The 21,668-nt window shown below is 39.9% G+C and overlaps 1 protein-coding gene across 1 annotated transcript in view; it reads left to right on the forward strand.

Annotated features, from left to right (window-relative positions):
- The window catches only part of Polk (DNA polymerase kappa), a 57,704-nt gene extending 40,131 nt beyond the window's left edge, over positions 1 to 17,573 (forward strand). Inside the window, exons 7-15 of the mRNA XM_050153750.1 lie at positions 2,425 to 2,670; positions 3,791 to 3,915; positions 5,256 to 5,422; positions 8,659 to 8,691; positions 10,132 to 10,228; positions 11,786 to 11,957; positions 13,735 to 14,637; positions 15,583 to 15,616; positions 15,950 to 17,573. Coding sequence (XP_050009707.1) covers positions 2,425 to 2,670; positions 3,791 to 3,915; positions 5,256 to 5,422; positions 8,659 to 8,691; positions 10,132 to 10,228; positions 11,786 to 11,957; positions 13,735 to 14,637; positions 15,583 to 15,616; positions 15,950 to 16,034 — 1,862 coding nt within the window. The 3' untranslated portion in view covers positions 16,035 to 17,573. The remainder of the gene's footprint in view (positions 1 to 2,424; positions 2,671 to 3,790; positions 3,916 to 5,255; positions 5,423 to 8,658; positions 8,692 to 10,131; positions 10,229 to 11,785; positions 11,958 to 13,734; positions 14,638 to 15,582; positions 15,617 to 15,949) is intronic.
- The last annotated feature ends 4,095 nt before the right edge of the window (positions 17,574 to 21,668 follow it).

Consider the following 21,668-nt stretch of genomic DNA (forward strand, 5'->3'; position numbering starts at 1 on the left):
TATTTTAAGAGAGTAATAATTTCTGGACAGAGAAGCTTAGAATAACAACGTCAAGCTGCGTGCTTGAGTGACTGAAATTCTGATGTGTGCTCTCATCTAGCTTTGTGCTCTCATCGCTTCAGTCCTGGAAGAGTGAAGGGCTTCCGGTCAGGAGGGGAAACCACTTCTGCAGTATGTTACACAGCCAGGCCACATGGAAGCAAAGCACAGCTGGAGTTGAGAAGACGCCTGTGTTGCTCTGCAGCGGCTCTGATGCTCCAGAGGCGGCACACTTTGCTTCCTGGAGCCGCTGCAGAGACGTCACCTGGCACCTGGGTGGCACATACCTGGCCTGACATTTGTCTGTAGCTCTTTACAATGAGTGACTTCTAGTCAGCCGATTGGAGGAAAGGACTTCTGGGCGACCTTCATCCAGCTGTTCTGTATTTCTGCTCCTTTCCAAGTTGCTCTAAAGTTTAAAAATCAGAATATAAAAATGGAAATGACCTGAAGCACAGATGTAATAAAAATAGGTTGTGTTATGAATGTGGCTTGTGAATTCAGATTTGGGAAACTTCTATCTATAAATTAATTCATATGCTGTAATTAAAGTTTGAAATTAATCGGGTATCTGTTATACTATTTATATATCTTTAGACATTTTCTAAAGACCAAGTTCATTTTTTAAGTAAAGTGCATTCAGATGTCTTGGAATTTAATTTAATTAAGCCCAGTATGTTTTCATACTCATAATCTCAACATTTTGAAGGCTGAGGCAATAGAAGTAGAAGTTCAAGACCAGTCTGGGCAAGATATGTAGTTAATTTAAGTCTACCCTGGGCTAAAATAAAATAAAGATTTTAATTGTTGCTTCTGCATTTACCTTAATTTGGGAAATACACGTTATGAAATTGGATCAGAAAACTCTGTTATTGATCTTATAAATACATTTAAATTATTTTATCCTATTGTAAACTTAAAGAATAGTTTTTAATGGAATAGTTCAAGTGAATATCTTTAGTATTGGTGTCAGGATAAAGTATTTTATACTATATTTGAAAGATGGGCATAAGCTAATAACTAATTGGTTATCTTACATTTTTAAAAAATAATGTGTTTCTTTGTTTGAGATGGGATCTCACTCTGCATCCCAGGATAAGCACGAACTTGCCATCCTCCTGCCTTATTCTCCCAAGTTTCTGGGTACCAGGATTACAGGCATGTATCACTATGCCCAACTACTTTTTAATAATAACAATAATAACTTTACTTTTTAATGATACCATTTTCCAATGTATTGATAATTACACTTTTTTAAAAAAAAATTTTCCATGATATTTGTTGAGCTCTACATTTTTCTCTGCTCTCCTCCCTGCCTTTCTCCTCTCCCTTTCAATCCTCCCCCAAGGTCCCCATCCTCCCAATTTACTCAGGAAATCTTCTGATCATTACACTTTTTAACTTTAAATCAGGACCTTCAAATATTGGATCAGACTCTAAGAATTTGTATAAAGAAGTTCAACTTTCAGAAGTACTTTCCATTTATAGTAAAAGCACCCTCAGTGAAAGAAATGTTTTATTAATAAGCAACTTAAAAGCGTGCTGCTGGTGCATGCCTTTAATCCCAGCTCTTGGGAGGCAGAGGCAGACGGATCTCTGTGAGTTCGAGGCCAGCCTGGTGTACAGAGTGAGTTCTGGGACAGACAGCACTATTACACAGAGAAACCCTGTGAGGGGGATGGGTGAGTTAGCATTTGAAAAGAGACATTTGAGAGTATTTTAACATTTTTAAGGTTTCTTCCATGAATAAAGAAAAATTAAGTTTTTCCTCCTCCAAAACAAAATTTAATTTTGGTTACGATTACTCTTATTGTTTAACGCTTTTTCCTCCTCGCTCCTAATTTTAGCTTAAAAAGGACCTTTTTCCCTTAGAGAAGAATACTGTGAAAAATACTTATTTTCTTAAAAAGTAATGGACTCCCAAAGTTAAACTATTTTCTTTACAATGTGCACTAAAGAAATGGATAATGGTCTTTTAAGGAAAGCCTGACTGCATTCTTTACTATATAGTTACAAAGATTTTTGATAGCCTTTCTTGTCTCAGTTTCTAGAAACAAAACTGAATTTGGTTTGTTTCAGCGGTGTAGGAGAGAATGGGTAATCCCACTCTTAGAAGACGTGGGCACCCTCGATCATAGCTCAAGGCTAGCGTGGGCTCTGTGGTTAAGTGAGGCCAGTGAAGGCTCCTAAACAGTCTCTAGCAGACTCCTGCATGTGCACACACACACACAGAGGGAGGGCAGGGGGAAGAAAGAGAAAAATAATAGAGGAAATTGGGATAGGGGAAGACACTGAAGAAAAAAAAAAAAAGAAAGAATGAAGTGAGACCGAGCCTAAAAATGTGTACTCCTTAAAATGAAGGTGACTTGTTGCTGTTGTTTTTAGACTCGGGTGAACCAGGTGAGGAAGCTGACAGACTGAAGGAGGATGAAGGGTCCATCTCCCCGCTGCTGTTTGAAGACAGTCCTCCTGATTTGCAACCCGAAGGAAATCCTTCCCAGCTGAACTCTGAAGAACAAAGCAATCTTCAAATACTCCAAAATTCAGTTGTTTTTGGAACATCAGCTGAGGAAGTGGTAAAGGAAATTCGCTTCAGAATTGAACAGAAAACAACACTGACAGCCAGCGCAGGTACTTAAGGGGATATTCCCAGCCTCCAGGTTTCTTGTTGGAAAGTAGATGGTAACATTTGATTTGGCTGCTAGCTACTTCTATCTACTGAAGCTAGCTAAACCTACAGGTGAGCTGTTACTAAGCAAAAAGCCTATGGCCCAAGGCAAAAAAAAAAAATCATAAATCTAGAATAGTAATCCTTAAGTGTAAAATATATTTTAGTTGGATTTGTACAGAATTTTTGATTGGCACTTATACTAGATTATGTTGTAGGAAAGACCCTAGATATATGAAAGTTGGTGAACTCGCCCAAAATCCCACCAAAAAAAGATCAATTTGCAATGTAGCAACTTAAGAACATCTGGTAAAAAACCAAAGCCAACAAAGTCCCCCTGCTTTACATATATTATCAACCCCTAAGAGCATCACAGGGCCTTAGCACAGGGAACTAATAATGGTTACAATCAACTTCTCACAATGTCTGTGATAAACAAATTATCACATTATAAAAAATATTATCTTGTAAAGTCATGTGTGTTGGGATTAGGGTAATGTACTCTATTCCAAACGGTAAGCATGCACAATCAGCTTTAAGGAAATATCTATAAAGACCAAAATGAACTATTAACAAATACATTTATATGTTACCTACTATAAGTTGTCTTAAGACTCCTAGAAATTGTAAATCATAGTGTGTGGTGATTTCTTTGTAACAATAAAGATTAAGTTTTTATTGTTGTTGCTTTTAATGTATTGTAAGTCAGAAAATTTATATTTTTAATGTGAAAGTTTACATTCAGAAAAACTTCTCGGAAAATAAGCATCCATCATAGCTATATTCTGGATCTTTTCTGAGAAACAACCCTTACTCCTAGTGCAGTTGTAAGCAAGGCGCTGACACTTGGTGTTACTCAGTTCAGAAATTACGTTTGGGTGTGAAAATGTGGAGGCTCAAATGGTCCTCATTCCCCTGCCACAGCTAGCCATCCCCTTTCCCCAAAGGCACAGAGAGCCCTGGGGACATTGCCAGTAGCCAAATGTCATTTCAGATTATTTGCATTTAACTTTCATTTTCTTATCTCATAGTTAACTTATACATAGCAACTTCTTTGAATGATTGATTCCTCTTCTTTTGAAGGTATTGCCCCCAACACAATGCTAGCGAAAGTGTGCAGTGATAAAAATAAGCCAAATGGACAATACCAAATTCTCCCCAGCAGAAAAGCAGTGATGGACTTCATCAAGGACCTGCCCATTAGGAAGGTGGGATTTTATATGAAATCATCATTTGTGTACATACTCTGAATTTGAGAGAGGCGCCAGACACATAATAAATATTCTTTGCTGAATAGTCATAAAATAATAGATGGCAGGTAAGACCTTTGCTGTACTCAGAACCCTGGAAGTCATGTTTAAGGAAATCGGCTGCAGGAGTGCTTAAAGTAATTAAGAGATGGTGGATTTGTTAGTCCATACCTGCCAAGGGCAGAAGACGCAAGAGGAGCACGTGGAGGAGGGCTTTCAGCTGCAGCTTAGTGCTGCCATGGCTCTCCGGTCAGGCAGCTAGTAGATGAGTAGGTGTGTACCTCAAAGGGATAGAGAATTTTGTTTCTGAGAAAAATAAACCAAAGTATTTCACCATCTTAAGGTGATAGAATTTTCCCACAAGGATGCAGAAATGACATATTTTGTTATTTATAGCTTCTGGATTTTTGTGCTGTATGTTCTCTTTATCTTTTTCAACAATTGTTTCCCTATACTATATGACAGTCTAGAGCCTGCTCAAGATAATAGCCAGGATTGAGTTTGTATAACGTATTTCTCAATGTTCAAGGAAAAGGCTATAGCAAAGGCCACAGTGTTGTTGATTCCTATAGGGGTACTATATATACAGTAGTTTTTTCTAAGGTTTGAATAAGTGTTCTATTTGTTTTAAGTTCTAGGTGCAAATAATGGGTAAGTTCAAATATCGGTGAGATTTTAAAATCTCATTTAAAAGTTCTTAATTATAAAATAATTAAAATAATTTAAAAATCCTTAGTTATAAAAAACATAAGATATAGAGTACACTATAAATAATAAAATATGTCATCTCTGGAACCTTATGGGAAAGTTTATTATTTTAAAAATGGTAAAGTACTTTGGTTTAATTTGTCAAAAACAAAATTCTAAATCCCATCGGAGTGCAGATATTAGTATATTAAAGAATCACAAATATTGTGCTAAAAAGTTTTTGTTTGTTTGCTCTACCATTTCCAAAATTTGTATGCTCACAGAATTCTTTTTTAGTTGCCTTTAAAAACTCTATTGAATTAAGCTGTGTGGCCAAAACATAATAAGTCTTCTTGCATGACATGTAAAAATAATATTATTCATACCTTTTGTTAGCTACAGAAGATTATAATCTTCAACTGTTACTCGTGGCAGACAGTTTATTTAGCATGTTCAAGGCTCTGCATTCAAGCTTCAACACCAACATTCTCCTGCAAACACGCACACACTTATGATCTCATTTTAAAATCCTAAATTATAAATGTTGGTCCATCTGTGACTATACCACCCTGAACACACCCAGATTCATCTAAGTGTGGATTCTCTTGTAGGTTTCTGGAATAGGAAAAGTGACAGAGAAAATGTTAATGGCCCTGGGAATTGTTACTTGCACGGAACTCTACCAGCAGAGAGCATTGCTTTCTCTCCTTTTCTCCGAGACATCCTGGCATTATTTCCTTCACATCGCCCTGGGTCTAGGGTCAACAGACCTGGCAAGGTATCGGCTTTTTATCATTCTCATTATCATTTATCGGTGTCAGTTTGAACCTTTCAAATGTTTTTAAATTCATCTTGACTGATTTAACTTAGGTTCTATCTTGGTTAAAGTTGTCAGTTTGGCTATGGAAAAGGGGGGATAATGACTCACTTCTAGGTGTTGGCTTCAGCGGTGAGGAATATGGGAGAAAGGAATGGTGGTTACTTCCATCCCCTGCCTGTCATGTTCTGTTTTCAGATTGTAAAAGGAAGGTTGGTGGTCAGGTTGTTGAGGAAAGAGAGGTAGCTTATGTTTCCCAGTTTATTGTTTAGCCAGATTCTGATGTGTGAATGGATACTGCGTACTTATCTTCCATTGGACTCTTGTAAGCGCTAGAGGCATTACTCGTGGGTTGGACGAAGTTCTGCCTTCATGAAGTATACACCTTAGTATGAGAAATAGAAAATCCCAAAGAAACAATGCAGAGAGTGAGGTGGAGTGAGGGCTAAAGAGTGACATCAGAGATTTCTGCAGGGTTGACAGTCGTCCCGAGGTGAAGGCTGGAAGGAGCTGACCTCGCAAAGCCCTGGGAGAAGGTGGGACACCTAAACAAAAGTTCTGTGTTTTCTTCTGCCAACTTTTCGTCTGGGTTTTGAACTGTTGTGGATGGATAGAGAGAAGCATGAAAATCCTCAAAGTCAACCCTAGGCAGTGTTTTTTATCATGATCCGTCCTGATAGCAAACCGTCAAAAGACCGTAGGATGGGTTGGGGGGGCGGGGGGAGCGCAGTGAGACAGGCATACAACACCATTGTGCCTGGCTCTCTTTAGATTCTGTGCTTAAATTAAAGAACAGCAATAAAATCAAGAAGATGTGGTTAAAATTCATTACAGAAAAAACAGCAAAGTCTGATGATGAGTTAGAGGCTAGCCGAGGCTAAAATCATAATGAGACCCCATTTGTCGGAGAGGGGGCGGGGCATGCAAAGCTGGCGGAGTTCTTCTCTGCTCATCCTTTGTTCAAACTGCAATCCTGCAGTTTGAAGACTGATCTTGCTTGTATATAATGGAAGTGAAATCACAATTGTAAGTTGTAAGTGATCTAGATTGCTTATTAATGCAAATATTGTCATATTTTCAGTTTGATATAGTGCAGCAGGTGTTAGTCTGTAGTATAGAGAGGCCGGTTTTAGGTGAAAGATCAACAACTCACTTGTGAAGTACTGTAGCTGACCTTCTTTCCCTCAGCCTGTGTTCTCTAGTACCCTGTGCTCCTTCGGTTTGTAGTACTTCTCCCTTCTGAGCATACCGCCCTTTGTTGTTGTTGTTTGTTTAGTTGGTTTTTGTTTGTTTGTTGAGTTTGGGGGGCTTGGTTCTTGTGATTGAACCTCACATAGGTATGTGCTCTGCCACTGAACAACATCCTCTCTCTCCTATTTTGAAATAGGGTCTCACCTAAGTTAACCAGGTGACTTTGAACTTACCTAATAGTCCAGGCTGGCCTTAAACTTATAGGCCTCTCGCCTCAGTATCCCTAATAGCTGGAATTATTGCTATAGGATTGTGTTGTCGGGCCTACCTTCTTTCGCTCTGGTTTTGTTTTGTTTTTCAGTATTGGGACTCAACCCCAAGGCCTTGGTCATGTGAGACAAGGTCTGTGCCTACATTCTCGAGCAACTCTTAGGCATATTACATCCATTAAATATTTGGAAAATGAATAAAGCACGTGTTACTTCAGTTTCTTTAGTTCAGTTGTCCCTATTAGAGTAGCTAGAGTCCAGTCAAAGTAGGTGGTTTAGATCCTCAGTCATCATCCTATACCACATTCTGACTGAGATGAAATAACGAACGGTATGTGGGGGAGGAGTTGGTGTAGAAGCCCCCAAACGAAACAGCATTGAATTTCTGAGATGTAGATGGAGCCTGTGACCAGGAATTGTTACGTTGCTGCCTCCTGTTGATTTTCATACGTTTAATATTCAGACTTTTAATAGAAGCAGGTTAGATACTATTTCCAAATATTTTTCTACCATAGATATATAAGTGATCCATAACACATGAAATCAAAGTATCTTATCTATTTATGTCTTAGAGACAGTGTCACTTTTAGATTTAAAAGAAAGCATCCATGGTTTTTGTAAGATGAAGAATTTTGAATGAAGTATTTAAACAGAATGTTAGGGGCCTGTAGAAGTGGCTCGTCAATTAAAAGCACTGGCTACTGTTCCAGAGGACCCAGTTTTGATTCCGAACACCATTTTCAGAGGCATTCTCTTTTCTTTTCTTTGTTTTGTTTTGTTTTTGGGTTTTTTGTTTTGTTTTGGTTTTGGTTTTTGGTTTTTTTGTTTGTTTGTTTGTTTTTTTGAGACAGGGTTTCTCTGGAGCCTGTCCTGAAACTAGCTCTAGTAGACCAGGCTGGCCTCACAGAGATCGCCTCTCGAGTGCTGGGATTAAAGGCATGCACCACCACTGCCCAGCTCTCTTCTGAATTCTGTGAGCACTGAACATACATGGTGCACAGAAAGACATAACAGCAAAACACTCATACACATAAAATTAATTAATTAATTAATCAAAAGGAATATATTAAATTCTCTTATTGACCAAAAGTGATGTGGGTGACCTTCTGTGTAAGTGTTGCTATTATTGTTTGATGAATAAAGCTGTTTTGGCCAATGGCTTAGCAGAGTAAAGTCAGGTAGGAAATCTGTACAGAGATATAGAGAGAGAGTAGGCAGAGTCAAGGAGATGCCATGTAGCTGCCAAAGGACACAGAAGCCAGAACCTTAGCCACAGTGATACAAATATTAATAGAAATGTATTGATTTAAGATATAAGAGCTAGCCAGGCAATGGTGGCGCATGCCTTTAATCCCAGCACTCGGGAGGCAGAGGCAGGCGGATCTTTGTGAGTTTGAGACCAGCCTGGTCTACAGAGCTAGTTCCAGGACAGGCTCCAAAGCTACAGAGAAACCCTGTCTCGGAAAAAAAAAAAAAAAACAGACAAACAAAAAAAAAGATATAAGAGCTAGCTAGGGATATGCCTGAGTTGTTGGCCAAACAGTGTTGTGATCAATATAGTTTTGTGTGATTATTCGGGTCTGAGTGGCCGGGAAATGAAAGCACAGTCTCCATTTACATAATGGTGCCCAATGTGGGGCTCAAACCCACAACTCTGAGATTAAGAGTCTCATGCTCTACCAACTGAGCTAGAACTCAATTTTCTTTGAGAAATAAATACTTTTTTTCTCATTTCAGAGATGGAGAAAGAAAAAGCATGAGCGTTGAAAGGTAATGCTTTTTTATGTTAAATAAAAATAAAGTTAATGATCCATTATTCAGTGTATATTAAACTGTTTCAAGTTCATTTTTAGTAAAATATCACTACAGTAAAAAAATGTTTCATAGTTTGGGCAGCTTATACCCGAAAGTAAACACCTATGCTCAACACTTTATCTTTGGTTGCTGTGCTCACAGTAGAACAGCTTAGTTGACATTTATACTTTTAATACAGATGTTACTCCTGTTCAGGGAAAACTAGGCATTTTAGGATTTCTAATCTTCTTTATGAGAACAATTAAATGTTTATCTGAGAATGATAAAACATTACAGTGGAAGTTCTAAGAACTTCAGGTATTGGCCAAATGAACAGAGGTTTCAAGTTACATGTTGAGCATCTGTGATATGAATTTCGGAAATCTGACATGCTTCAAAGCCAAGACTTCCCGAGTGCTGAGATGCTGTCGCACATGGAAAACTTTGCCCCTCGTTTTATGTGATGGTTTTCCATCAAAACACAGATTATTAGAACACTGTGTATTCTTCAACCTTCAAACTCTATGTATAAGGTGTATACGAAACAAATGAATTTGTTTTAAAACCTGACTCCCATCTGAGGATATCTCACTGTGTACAGACAGATACTGCATGTTAACTTGTCTTAAAAAGCAACCCAAATCTAAATCTTCCTTTCTCAGTGTTTCAGATAAAGAGTCGAGCCTGACGTAATATTGGTAAAGGAGAAGTTAGAGAGTGTCTAGTTTTGTGGGCCTAGCATCTTGTTTGGAGCCACATGAAATCCTAATGGCACTTTGTTTATAGGGAAATGTGTCCATTTTAAAAGTCCCTCAATTATTTCTTCAAAACATCAGAACTATTGAGACATTTAAGTGTCACTGACTGTTTCTTTTCTTTTTGAAAACTCCCTTAGATTTTCAAAAATGCACTAGAGTATCAAATTTGGTTCGGAACTAGGGGAGGAAAATCCTGGTTCACAATCACATATAAAGTGTTAGTTTCTTTGCTATGTAAAGAATTCATAATAAGAAAGTACCAATATGCCAGTTAAAAAATGAGTGAAAACTGAGCATGGTGGTATGTATATACCTTTAATCCTAGTTTTAGAGAGGAAGAGACAAGACCGATCCCGTGAATTCAAGGGCAGCCTGGTCTATATAGCAAGTTCTAGCCCAACCAGGGCTACAAAGTAAGATCTTGTCTTAAGAAAAGAGAAAGCATAAAATTGTGGGTTTTGCCAATCAGTGTACCTATCTAAATGTTTTTGATCACTATATATAATGTAGATATTTTTACTTAATTATGTATTAATTGATATGAAAACTTTAATTTGTACTGAGAAAAATATGTTAGGTTATTTGAATGTACTCTATTGTTATCAAATTATCCCTCTGTAGTTTACACTGTGCACCCAAATCCTTCTTGTCTCTCTAGGACGTTCAGTGAGATCTTTAAAACAGAAGAACAGTACAGCTTATGCCAAGAGCTGTGCACTGAGCTCGCTCGTGATCTCCAGAAGGAAGGACTGAAGGTGCTGGGTTTTTATGGGATGATCTCAATTTTTAGCTTTTCTCATTATAGTACTCTAAGTCAAGAGACCACGCATTTGTTGAAGTGGGTTACAAATAAAATAGAATATTCCTATTCCCAACAATCAGAAACGAAGTCGAGTCTGACCTGTGTGTGAGGTCTGTGGTGAGGTCACTCTGTAAAGGACACCTTGTGGCACTGGGGTGGTTCCAGGTTGATAAGGCCAGCTCTGTGCCCTTAGTGCCCTGTCTGAGTTAGGTGCCAGGTCAGACTTCGTTTCCAGTCATCCTTGGAGGCTTTGCTTACAGGACAGTGACCTTCTAGAGCAGGCATTGTGTTTCAGGGCTCTGGTCCTGGTTAACACATTGAGACCGAAGCCTGGAGTGCCCTGAACTGTCTTCCTTCAGAACAGTCCACATTTAGTGTTTTCTCAGTCCTCTCAAACCAGGGCTAGTTATTAAAAAGTGTAATACAAAAGTATTAAAAAGTTATTGCAAAAAGTCGAGTATTTGAGGAGAGTTTATACTTCTAGACCTTCTCTACTTGAGTGTAAAATAGTTCTTTTGGAGAAGTTTTTGAGATACACTTTTATTTTTAGAGTAATTTTAGACTTACAGGACTGTTTCTAATAACAGTGATTTCCATTGTAGCTCTCACCCATTTCGCTCAATTGTTAACATTTGATAGATTTTTGTCACACTAGAAAAGTGACATTAGTACTGCTGTTAACCAAGTTCAAACTGAGTCTGGATCGCTCTTGTCTTTCTATGGATTCTCTGCAGAGAACCACGGGTGGCTGGTGTCCTGTCACCCTAGTTTGGTCTGAGTTTGTTGCCTTTCCGCTTCTTTATAGAACCCAGTCTTGAGAACCTTATAGCCTACAGAATGCCACTGTGTTTGCTTGTCCTGTGGTGTAGGCCGTAGTGTGGAAAGAATACCACAAAGGTGAGGTGGCCTTCCCATCATTTCCTGCTGCCGTCATCACCTGGTTAAGGGAGTGTGTGAGAGGCTTCTCCAGCCTGAAGTTGGTGGTTCCGAAGTGAGTCAGGAAGTGAGTCAGAAAGCTGAACTGGCCTCAAGTGGAACAGCTGCCCATTGCTCTAACCCCCAGGAATTACTAACTTCTCCTCAGTCCTCCCCAACTGGAGCCTCATGTCCTTAAGACAACAGCTGTAAAGATGATGCCTAGAAACTTCTAGCGCAGCACTCTGGCATGTGACAGTCTTGCTGTAAGTTTGAGCCATTTATTCCCTGGCCTTCAGTGCTGAATTAACCCGAGGGAGCTGGACAGTAGATGGAAAGGTGGCAGTTCACTTTGCTCTTCATATAAAAGTATTTCTTAACTGGCTGAGGAAGGAACTACTGATTATTCACTAAGTGATATTTTTCAGACACGGATCTTAACTATGAGAGTTTACAGGACCATGTTTTATATTTATAGCAGCTGATTACAGTGCATATTCCTACGTACAGACAGCCTTCCCAAACATTTCTAACCTGCAGTTAGCTGATCCTCAGATCTGAAGCCTGCCCTGGTAACGTGCTGTTTGTCTTGTAGGGGAGAACTGTTACCGTTAAGCTGAAGAACGTGAATTTTGAAGTAAAAACTCGCGCGTCTACAGTTCAATCCACCCTTTCTACTGCAGAAGAAATATTTGCCGTTGCTAAGGAACTGCTAAGGACAGAAATTAACGCGGCTTCTCCACATCCCCTGAGGTTAAGGTTGATGGGTAGGCCTCTCTCTCCCCGCCTCCTCTTTCTTGTTTTCCCTTATATGTTTAATGGCCCCTCCCTAAAAAATAAAGTCAACTTGGGAGATCTTTTCCCCTCTGTTTAAGAACTTCCTACTCTGCTGTTGTACATTGTAATTCCTAGAGCCAGATGCCTGGTCAGAATGTGATTTTAATTCTGTCTGGACCTATGGGAGTTGTTCTCATCCTTTTTTCTGAAGTCCTTGAGGCAAGGTGTTTCCAAATGCAAAACTTAACAGACTTGGGAAACAAATGCAGGGCGTTTAAATTATCCTCTGTAATGCTCTGTTGGGGCTCCAGTGCACCGTGACATGAAGAAACATGGGGGTATTTCTGTCACGAAACAACGAAGACAACTTGTTCTTTAGATTGTGAGGGTACTAGATAACATCATGTCAGTTTAGTCAACTAAGAGACTTCAGCTACAATTTCAGAAATTTTGGATTTCAGAATTACAGTCCCAGATTGTGACACTGCCCGTCATTACCTGTGGGACACAAACTAGAAAGCCGTGCTTCCACGTGACTGTGAGGTTGCTAAGAGAAAACATTAATCTTGCTTTCACACTTGGAGACCACGCACAGTGAAACCACTGAAGGAAGTATATTAAAAAGAACCAAATAGCCGGATAGTGGTGGCGTACGCCTTTAATCCCAGCACTCAGGAGGCAGAGACAAGCGGATCTCTGTGAGTTTGAGGCCAGCCTGGTCTACAGAATGAGTTCCAGGACAGCCAATGTGACAAAAAACCCTGTCTCGAAAAACCAAAACTAATAAATAGTAATAATAATTGTAAGTAAATAAAATAAGAACAGCCAAAGTATGTACAGAAACTTTATTCATAATTGCAAAACCTAGAAGCAAGCAAGGCTGTCCAGACAATGGGATGATGTTCAGTTTATAAATAAGCTACAAAAGGACAAGGAACAGACTTAAGTAAATATTGCTAAGTGAAAGAAGCAAATATTGTATGATTCCAGCTATTTGGCATCTTGAGAAAGGCAAAATCTTGGAGCCAGTGAGAAGACAATATTGCCCAGTGAGACAGATGAAGAGAGAAAGCAAAGGACTTTGAGGCTAGTGAAACAAGTCTGAATCTAATGGTGAATTCACGTCTTTATAGCTGCATCTTAACTCATAGCATAAGAGTGGATGCTGAGGGAAACCATAGACTGGGTGAAGGGCCGCGTCAGTGTACGTGTGTAGTACCGGAAGCTGTGTGTGAATGACAGCAGGGGGCATATGGGAATTCTCTGTTCAATTGTTGTAAAAATGAAGGACTCCTTAGAAAGTGAAGTCTATTGAAAAAAAAAAATCAGAGCTGAAGTCTCTGTAGCTGACTCCAATTAGCTACTGCCTACTTAATGGCACCCATGTGAAACATTACTGCAAGTTCTATATAATCACACCAACTCCAATAGATTAACGTTTACTGATACCCAGTTTTATAAAGCAAAGTGAGTTTTTCCTAATGTAAGCTTCAAAAAAGTATCCTTTAATTTGGAAAATGTTGGTCTGAGAATGTGGCTAAGTGGTAAATTATATGTATAACATGCCAAAGATTTATATATGGGTCTAAACCTTAGCATTTAAAAAAAGAGTAGTATGTGTATGAGTGTGTACATCTCCAGAGGTACTTACTTCTCTAGTTACCTTTTGCATATGTGTCATAATAGTACTGTTAAATGTTTTGTTCCCTTTGTATGGGTGTGGGTACGTTTATACAATTGGAAAGTGACGGTTTGGGTTTCATTTAGGTGTGCGGATGTCGACTTTTTCCACTGAAGATGACAAGAAGCACCAACAAAGGAGCATCATTGGCTTCTTACAAGCTGGACACCAGGCTTTGTCATCTCCTGGGTGTGTTCTAGACAAAACCGACAAAACTGAGTTTGTAAAGCCTTTGGAAATGCCTCATAAGAAGAGTTTTTTTGATAAAAAGCGATCAGAAAGGATCTTGAGCCATCAAGATGCACCCAGCTGTGAAATTGTGGATCAGCAAGCTGTACAGACCTCACAACCATTCCAGGCTTTAAAGAAGACGAGTGAGAGTTTGGAAACATCAAAGAATTCCAATAACTGTCAGACATTTACGTGTCCAGTTTGCTTTAGGGAGCAAGAAGGTATCAGTCTGGAAGCCTTTAACGAACATGTAGATGCGTGTCTGGATGAGCCATCGACCAGTGAGAACTCTGATTCCCGTGCTTCCTCGGCAGCTATTGGTCAGAAGGAAGATGCACACCATTCTATTCCACTGTGTGAGAAGCGGGATGATGAAGATGCCGAGATCACTTCAGCGGATGGTGTCGATCTGGCAGAAACTGAAGACAACTCATTGAAAGCCACAAGTATGGACACTTTAGGGAATAATCACAGCAGAGCGGAATGTTCTGATATTCCAAACCAGTCTTGTCCTGTTTCATTGGCGAATGAAACTGTCAGAATATTAAGTAGGCAAGAGTCCATCCAGCCCTGTACAGATGAGGTGGTAACAGGACGAGCTCTAGTTTGTCCTGTTTGTAACCTAGAACAGAAGACTTCCGATCTTACCCTCTTCAATGTGCACGTGGATATTTGCTTAAATAAAGGCATTATCCAAGAATTGAAAAACAATGAAGTTAATTCAGCTAACCAACCCAAAGGGAGCTCAGGAAGAACTGGTAAGCATACGGTCATGAGGAGGAACGCAGCACGGGTTGGAGACCGACCAGCAGTCCTTGCTAGTCCTGCATAGGACCCGGGATTGGTCCCCAGAACCCACATGGTGCCTCACAGCCATCTGTAACTCCAGTTCCAGGGGATTCAGTGCCATCTTTTGGCCTCAACAGGCACATATACAGTACACAGACATACATGTAGGCAAAATGCCAAGACACTTAAAATTAAATTAAAAAAAATAAGAGGAATGTGATTTTCTAGGGATATGTCTTCCTAAGCTTACTGAAAGTGTTAAATTTGAAATACAGACTATTAAAGGGGTGGCTTGTGTTTGCTCTCATTGAGGAAAATAATAGTTCTGCCTTACCATGGCTAGAAATAACTCAGACTGAGCTTTTGAATTGAGGGGAAACTCAAGTTTAGTTTTGATTTAATATAGAATGAAGTTAAAAGTGAAAGGATCTGAGTGATCTAAACACAACAGAAATTCCCTGGGGAGCAACCGCTGGTGCGCAGTGACAGACCAGCTGTGCTCAGAGAGCCAGGAAGCCTGGCATTTGTCTGTTGTGCTGATGTAGCAGGGTAATGCCAGGAGAACTAGTAAAGTTTAAGGAATCGATACTATAAGATTAACTTTGTGAGACTGGCCATATGGCTCGAGGGTGTAGGTGCTCGATAACAAACCTTTCAATCTGATTTTGATCTCTGGACCACATGATGGAGGAAAGAACCGACTTCCCACAGTCATCCATGTTCACCTCCAAACGTGCACACGCACATGGAAGCGCTAGTTTAATTAATGTATTACAATAGCCTTAAAAGTTAGTTTGGAGTATGTATAGTATTATCTTTAGTCTGGCAGTTTTATCTCTTTCATGTTTGTGAAGCTTTTTCAATGGTTTTATCTTTTTCCTGATGACATTTCTTGGTTTTTCTTTGCCCTGCAGACAGACTTCAGAAGGCAGCAAGAAGGACAAAAAGGTATGACTGAGAGCCACAAACTCATGTTTTACTCTTGAGATTTTAGGGGCTAAACTTTGCTTTTATAACTAACCAAGTAACATTTTAAGAACTGTTTTTGCAGGCTGGGAGGTGGTGGTGCACGCCTTTAATCCCAGCACTCGGGAGGCAGAGGCAGGTGGATCTCTGTGAGTTCGAGGCCAGCCTGGTCTAAAGAGCTAGTTCCAGGACAGGAACCAAAGCTACAGAGAAACCCTGTCTTGAAAAACCGAAAAACAAAACAAAACTGTTTTTGCAAAATTATTTTCACATATTTCCTTCTACATAGAAATTGTGTATTCTTTCTCATTCCAGGCCAGGACTGAGGACAGAGAGTTCCACGTCGAGGAAAACAAAAGCCCAAAGTTCCAGACACACCCTTGATATATTTTTCAAATGAACTTTGAACATTTTTATTGAAATTTTAGTTTTATAGTCAATGTATTTGTTCCTCCTCGTTTTAAATTTATTATTTAGGGAAGACAAGTACAATAATACCTCCCCACATGGCCTTTTTAAAGAATGTAGACTATATATTAACTTATTTCTTTATATTTTCTTTAATTAACCATAAGAATCTCATTCCCAGTATATATCAGTTGGAAATCAGTCTTGTTAGAGATAACTTTAAAACAAGAGTAGAAGGGGCAGTCAGAAGATGACATGCTATTTTATGATGAATATAAAATACTTATTAGGACTCTGAGTCATGTGCTCTTGTTTCTGCACGGGCGTCTTAGTGCCTAGCCACCGGGTTGCCACTGGATGCTGCTGGACTTGCTCTCGTGTCTGTAAGTGTTCTGTGAGCATTTGTAGTTAGATTTACCCATGAGGTCTGTGAAGAACATTAGTTTAGCAGAGATAGCATGGGTACCTGCAGGAAAATAATGCACAGTATTATCTGTGTTTGAAGGACTTGTCCAAACTACTGTTAATCGTTTTCCCTTACTCACAATTTCTTTATCTTATAAATAAGCACTTGGTTCATGTAAAGAAATACTTAGTTTATAACTCAAAATTGTTTTTTTAACTCAGTACTTTAAACGGCAGTATTTCATTTCTTGGTAATTATGTTTGGCTCCCTACAAATCTGTAGTAAACAAGATGAGTTGTGACATCACTTGATTTTCTTCCTCCTCGTTAAGAGAAAATGTGCAGCTCCGAAGATGAATGCCTGGTGAAGCTCTGCCCTTCTCTCAGCTAATGTCTGCGCGTCTCTGTTGCTATTTGTGAAGGAAGAAAGATTCGCAGCAGTTGAAGAGTTGTACCGAGCTTGGCGCTACCCACACACTCTTATCAAAAAGCCCTTTTTGCCACCACGCTTTAAGAACTGAATCTTGTACACGCCTTTAATCCCAGCATTCAGAAGGAAGAGGCAGGTGGATCTCTGAGTTCAAGGCCAGCCAGGTTTACAGAGAGAATTCTAGGACAGCCGGAGCTACACAGAGAAACTGTGTCTCAGAAAACAAAAAAGGAGAAAGAGAACTGAATCTTTTTTCTTATGGTTTTGGTCTTTGAATATTTTAGTTCATTTAGAGTAGACAGGGAAATATTTGAGGAATAGCTAGCATCCTTAGGGCTTTGCAAAGCCTTTGCCACAGTCACAACCTGACTTTTAATTCCTGGCCTCGTTAAAGATGGACTGAAAGCTTGCTGATGTGCTAGTCCCCCACCTGTACACCATGGACAGTCCCAAAGCTGTGGCGTTTCAGTTATTGATTGTGATTTACTTATGTAAATTATTTATAAAATTAAGTTCAGTGAAACTGATTTAATGTATTGAAAAGTAGATATTACTGTATTTATTGTTTTTCCCCATCTAAATTTATTTTTACTGTTTTCCACATTAAATAATAAATTATTTTCATTTAGATGCCCCATTTAATTGAATGCCATAATATATAACATTTAATAATTTAAAATAAAATTTTAAAACCTTTGAGAATCTCTTACATGTGTAATTATTTACATTATTTTCTTCTCTTACTCTTTCTCTTTCAACTTCTCCCATGTTCCCCTCAATCTCTCTCAAATTCATGACCTCTTTTTAAATTACTATTGTTACATATAGGTGTGTGTATGTGTGTGTGCATGCACGCACACACTGTTACTTGTATGTAACCTGCTGAATCCATTTAGTACAGCTCTATGTCTGTGTGTCTAGGGCTGACTACATGGGGCAGATGAACGTACCCGTGATTGGCCCTGGAGCAGATGGACTCTCCCACTTTCAACTGTCATTAATCACTTGGAGCTCTTCATCCAGGATGGAGCCTGTGAGATTTCCCCATCCGTGTTGGCATGTTTAACTAGTATTGCCCTTGTGTAGATCTTGTGTAAGCGACTATGTTGTTAAGATTTTGTTGGTGTAGCTTCCTCGTCATACATAGAGGACATTGTCGGCAGACTTCCTGGTCCTCTGGCTCACAGTCTTTCCACCCCATCCTCCACAGTTCCCTGAGCCTTAGGTGCAGGAGCCTCAGTCAGGGTGGCATATTCCCTTCTCAGCAGGAGAAACCAGAGCTTTCTAGAGAAATGACTGCCTCCCCACCAGAAGGCTCCTAAGCAGAAAGCTTTGTCTTGGCCTCTCCAACCCAACGCAAGTTCCACGTCTCTCTCATTCCTTTGTGTGTCGTCCCAGCTTTGAGTCATACCTCAAATCTGTTTCACCATCCCGACTATCCCCGACCATCCCATCCCCGTCCATAGGCCGTTTGCCACCTGGTTGTTGATAGACTGAGTCCTCTTCACTTCTGGATCACAGTTCATCTTCAAGGGAAGACAGGGCAAGAAGCCAAGGGCAAAGCCAACGGCAGCACTGTAGAGGAACACTGTGGTTGATTTGAGGTCTGCTTGCTCCATGCCCAGATTCCTCTACGTGCCTGATCTTCTCCGATAGCTTCATCTTTGTTTTCTGTCTGGACTTCTCCCACATTCTTGATTATCTGCTTTATCTTGCATTTCCAGCATATTTTTTAAGTTCTTGAAGAATTGTTAGAAAGCATAATGAAACTCAGAAGGGATAATAAGTGAGGACCCATAAACTTAGAAAGTCAAGTCATGGGAAAGCATGTTTGCAACACATAGAATCTGGAATATTAATTTGATTGTTAATTGAGACTCAGGAAGAACAATCGCAGGTAGAAAGTGACACAAAGGACTTTAAATGCACTTCACATGGAAGAAAATCTGAATGGCCAAGAGACATCAAGACGGTCTTAGCCATACTAGTCACCCCGACAGGGACAATTAAACTACAAAGAGTATTACTGCATTCCCACTGTGTTAGAAGAAGAAACAATTCAGTGCTGCTAAGTTTTAGAAATGATTTGAATCCTCACTTTGAGAATAGTCACTTCTGAAAACAATTTGGTTTTTAATCAGTTTAGCAGATGAAATGAGTAAAAGGTAGAAACAAGTAAAAATGAAACTTCATATGGTCAGCGTGTTTGCCGACGTTATTTTAAGAGAAAGTTTATTTTTAACTCACTTGCCTACTTTTTAAATAAATCTACTTTTTTCAGAGTTCAGTAAAGTTCTGTCTGTAAAATCAATACTATTCCTATAAATCTGCTATAACCAATTAGAAAATAGAATAAAAATAATCTTGTGTATCATGGGATCTGAGAGGTACCTCAGAAGGAAAAATGTTCAAGGATTTGGGAACATGTAGTAGTGGGAGCGGCGGGGCTGCGTCCCCGGCACCCGGCCGCCCGCACGGCTAGCTTTACCCGAAATAATTACACAGAAACTGTATTCTTTTAAACACTGCCTGGCCCATTAGTTTCAGCCTCTTAACCCATTTCTAATAATCTATGTAGCACCACGAGGTGCGCTTACCAGGAAAGATCTTAACCTGTGTCTGTCTGGAGTGGGAGAACCATGGCAACTCCCTGACTCAGCTTCTTTCTCCCAGCATTCTGTTCTGTTTTCTCCGCCTACCTAAGGGTTGGCCTATCAAATGGGCCTAGGCAGTTTCTTTATTAATAAGAAACCACTCCCACATCAGGAACAGATGAAAAGTACAAGTGAATCAATGAAATAATCTTATTCACGAACAGGAAGAATGGCTATATAAAACTACCCCCACCCTGGCATCAGTTATATTGTTAAGTACAATAATAGTCAAACCCCCTTAGAAATTGATAGATAGAGCCAGGCATGGTGGCACACACTTTTAATGCCAGCATTCAGGAGCCAGAGGCAAGAAGATCTCAAGTTCAAGACCAGTCTGGTTTATATACTAAGACCCTGTCTCAAGAAGAGGAAAGAGAGATAAGTAGCTACTAAATTTTGGGTAGCAATTAATAAAGTATTAACAGTAGCATTGGTAATGGGAGGGGTATTTTAAATAACCACGTGTGAACGTGTTGGCTATTAAATAAATGGTCCTTCTATGGTTAATAACTTATAAAGAAAACTTAAACTTAATTGCACCCTAACTGTGCTGGGAGTCCATGGGCTCCCCTCAAGTCTGATTATTTGCTAGAAGGACTAACAGAACTCAGGAAAACTGAAGAGCTCAAGATTACAGTTTGTAAAAAGATATAAATCAAAATAAGCAAAGGAACTAGATGAGACTCAGAGGTAGAATGGTTTCCTGTGTATACAAGACCCTCTGTTTGATATACAGTACGGTATGGGGGTGAGGCCGGCAAAGCCTCATGCTCCCAGGGGAGGCATATGAAGCATATACAATTCTCCCACAAGTACTGTATGCCAGCACATACAAAATATCACCAAGACTCCCTGCTCAACCCTCGTCACCCAGGCTTTTTCCTGGAAAGTCTGCGGCAGGCATTCCTGTCATCCCAACTGACCTTAGCTTTAAACCTTCCAGAGAGCTTACTGGCCCAAGGTCTCAGTCTTCAGAAAGCAAGCATTCAGCTTCTGCTAGTTGGCAATGTAAGCTATCTCTTCAAACGAATACAATGTGGCCCCAAGCTGTGGACAGGAAACATTCTTATCAGACTGGTAAAGGCCAGGGGCTCCAAGGCTGATTCCAAAGAGAGGAGTCTTTCTTTGCAAAACATAGGAAGGAGTTGAGCAACCTGAACCTGCCAAGGTGACCCTTACAGTTTGCTTGCAAAATAAATGTCAATCAGAACTGTATTTGAATAAAGAATAAAAAGATAAGGATCTTAGGGTGACTTTTCTCCCTTTTTTAATGCAGAATAAGTCTCCAATTTTTAACATGTTGAGGGCGTCTCCGATACAGAGCCTGGCCTGCTTGTTTATGGCATGTCATTAGTATGTACTACAGGTAGCATAAAGAGGCCTGGTGATTGCATGTCAGTACAACCATCTCTTTGACAATGTCCTATTGTTGGGGTAATTTGTGGCTAGACATCTTTCTTCTGTCCTCTGGGACCACAGAAAAGCAGCATTCTGGGAACGTATTTATACACATAGACCATTCTCTTAGAAGTGCTTTGGATCCAACCTTAGCATGGAATTGGAAGGTTCAGGAACCTACTGAAGAGTGATCTTCAAGAGACAGAGTTCCCACACTGACACGGTAAGAGCTGTGCTGCTGAGTTAAAGAAGGAGCTTCATGCCCAGAGAATGTAGGCAGTGCCCAGTGTAAGAACACAGGAGGTAAATCAAGAGAAAGGTAGCAATCGACACCTGCTGCTCTCGTGTTAAATGTCGCTGCTCATCATGGGCTATGTGTGAGCTCATCCCCCCCCTATTTCTGCCTCTACTTCTGTCAACCCCAAACATGTTAGCCAATTCCAGTTGCCCTTCTAGAGCCCTCTGGAAAGATCCATTTCTCTCCTTCTATGTCCCGGCCTTTTGAGATAGAAACGCGATGTTAGCTTCAAAGTACACACTTAAGAATCTTGCAATCGGGGCTGAGAAGATACATTAGTGATGAAAGTGTTTGCAAGAAAAGAGTGAGGACTGGCACTTGGTCCCCAGAATGCACGTCAATGCAGGTCGGCCTGGTGGCCCTGCCTATGATTCCAGCCTCCGGGGGCAGACACAGGAGCTCCCCTGAGCAAACTGACTAGCAAGTCTAGCCATATCCTGT

The sequence above is a fragment of the Alexandromys fortis genome, unplaced genomic scaffold (genome assembly GCF_014885135.2).
Source record: "Alexandromys fortis isolate MF-2015 unplaced genomic scaffold, M_Fortis_MF-2015_v1.1 scaffold_79, whole genome shotgun sequence".
In the NCBI taxonomy this organism is placed as follows: domain Eukaryota; kingdom Metazoa; phylum Chordata; class Mammalia; order Rodentia; family Cricetidae; genus Alexandromys; species Alexandromys fortis.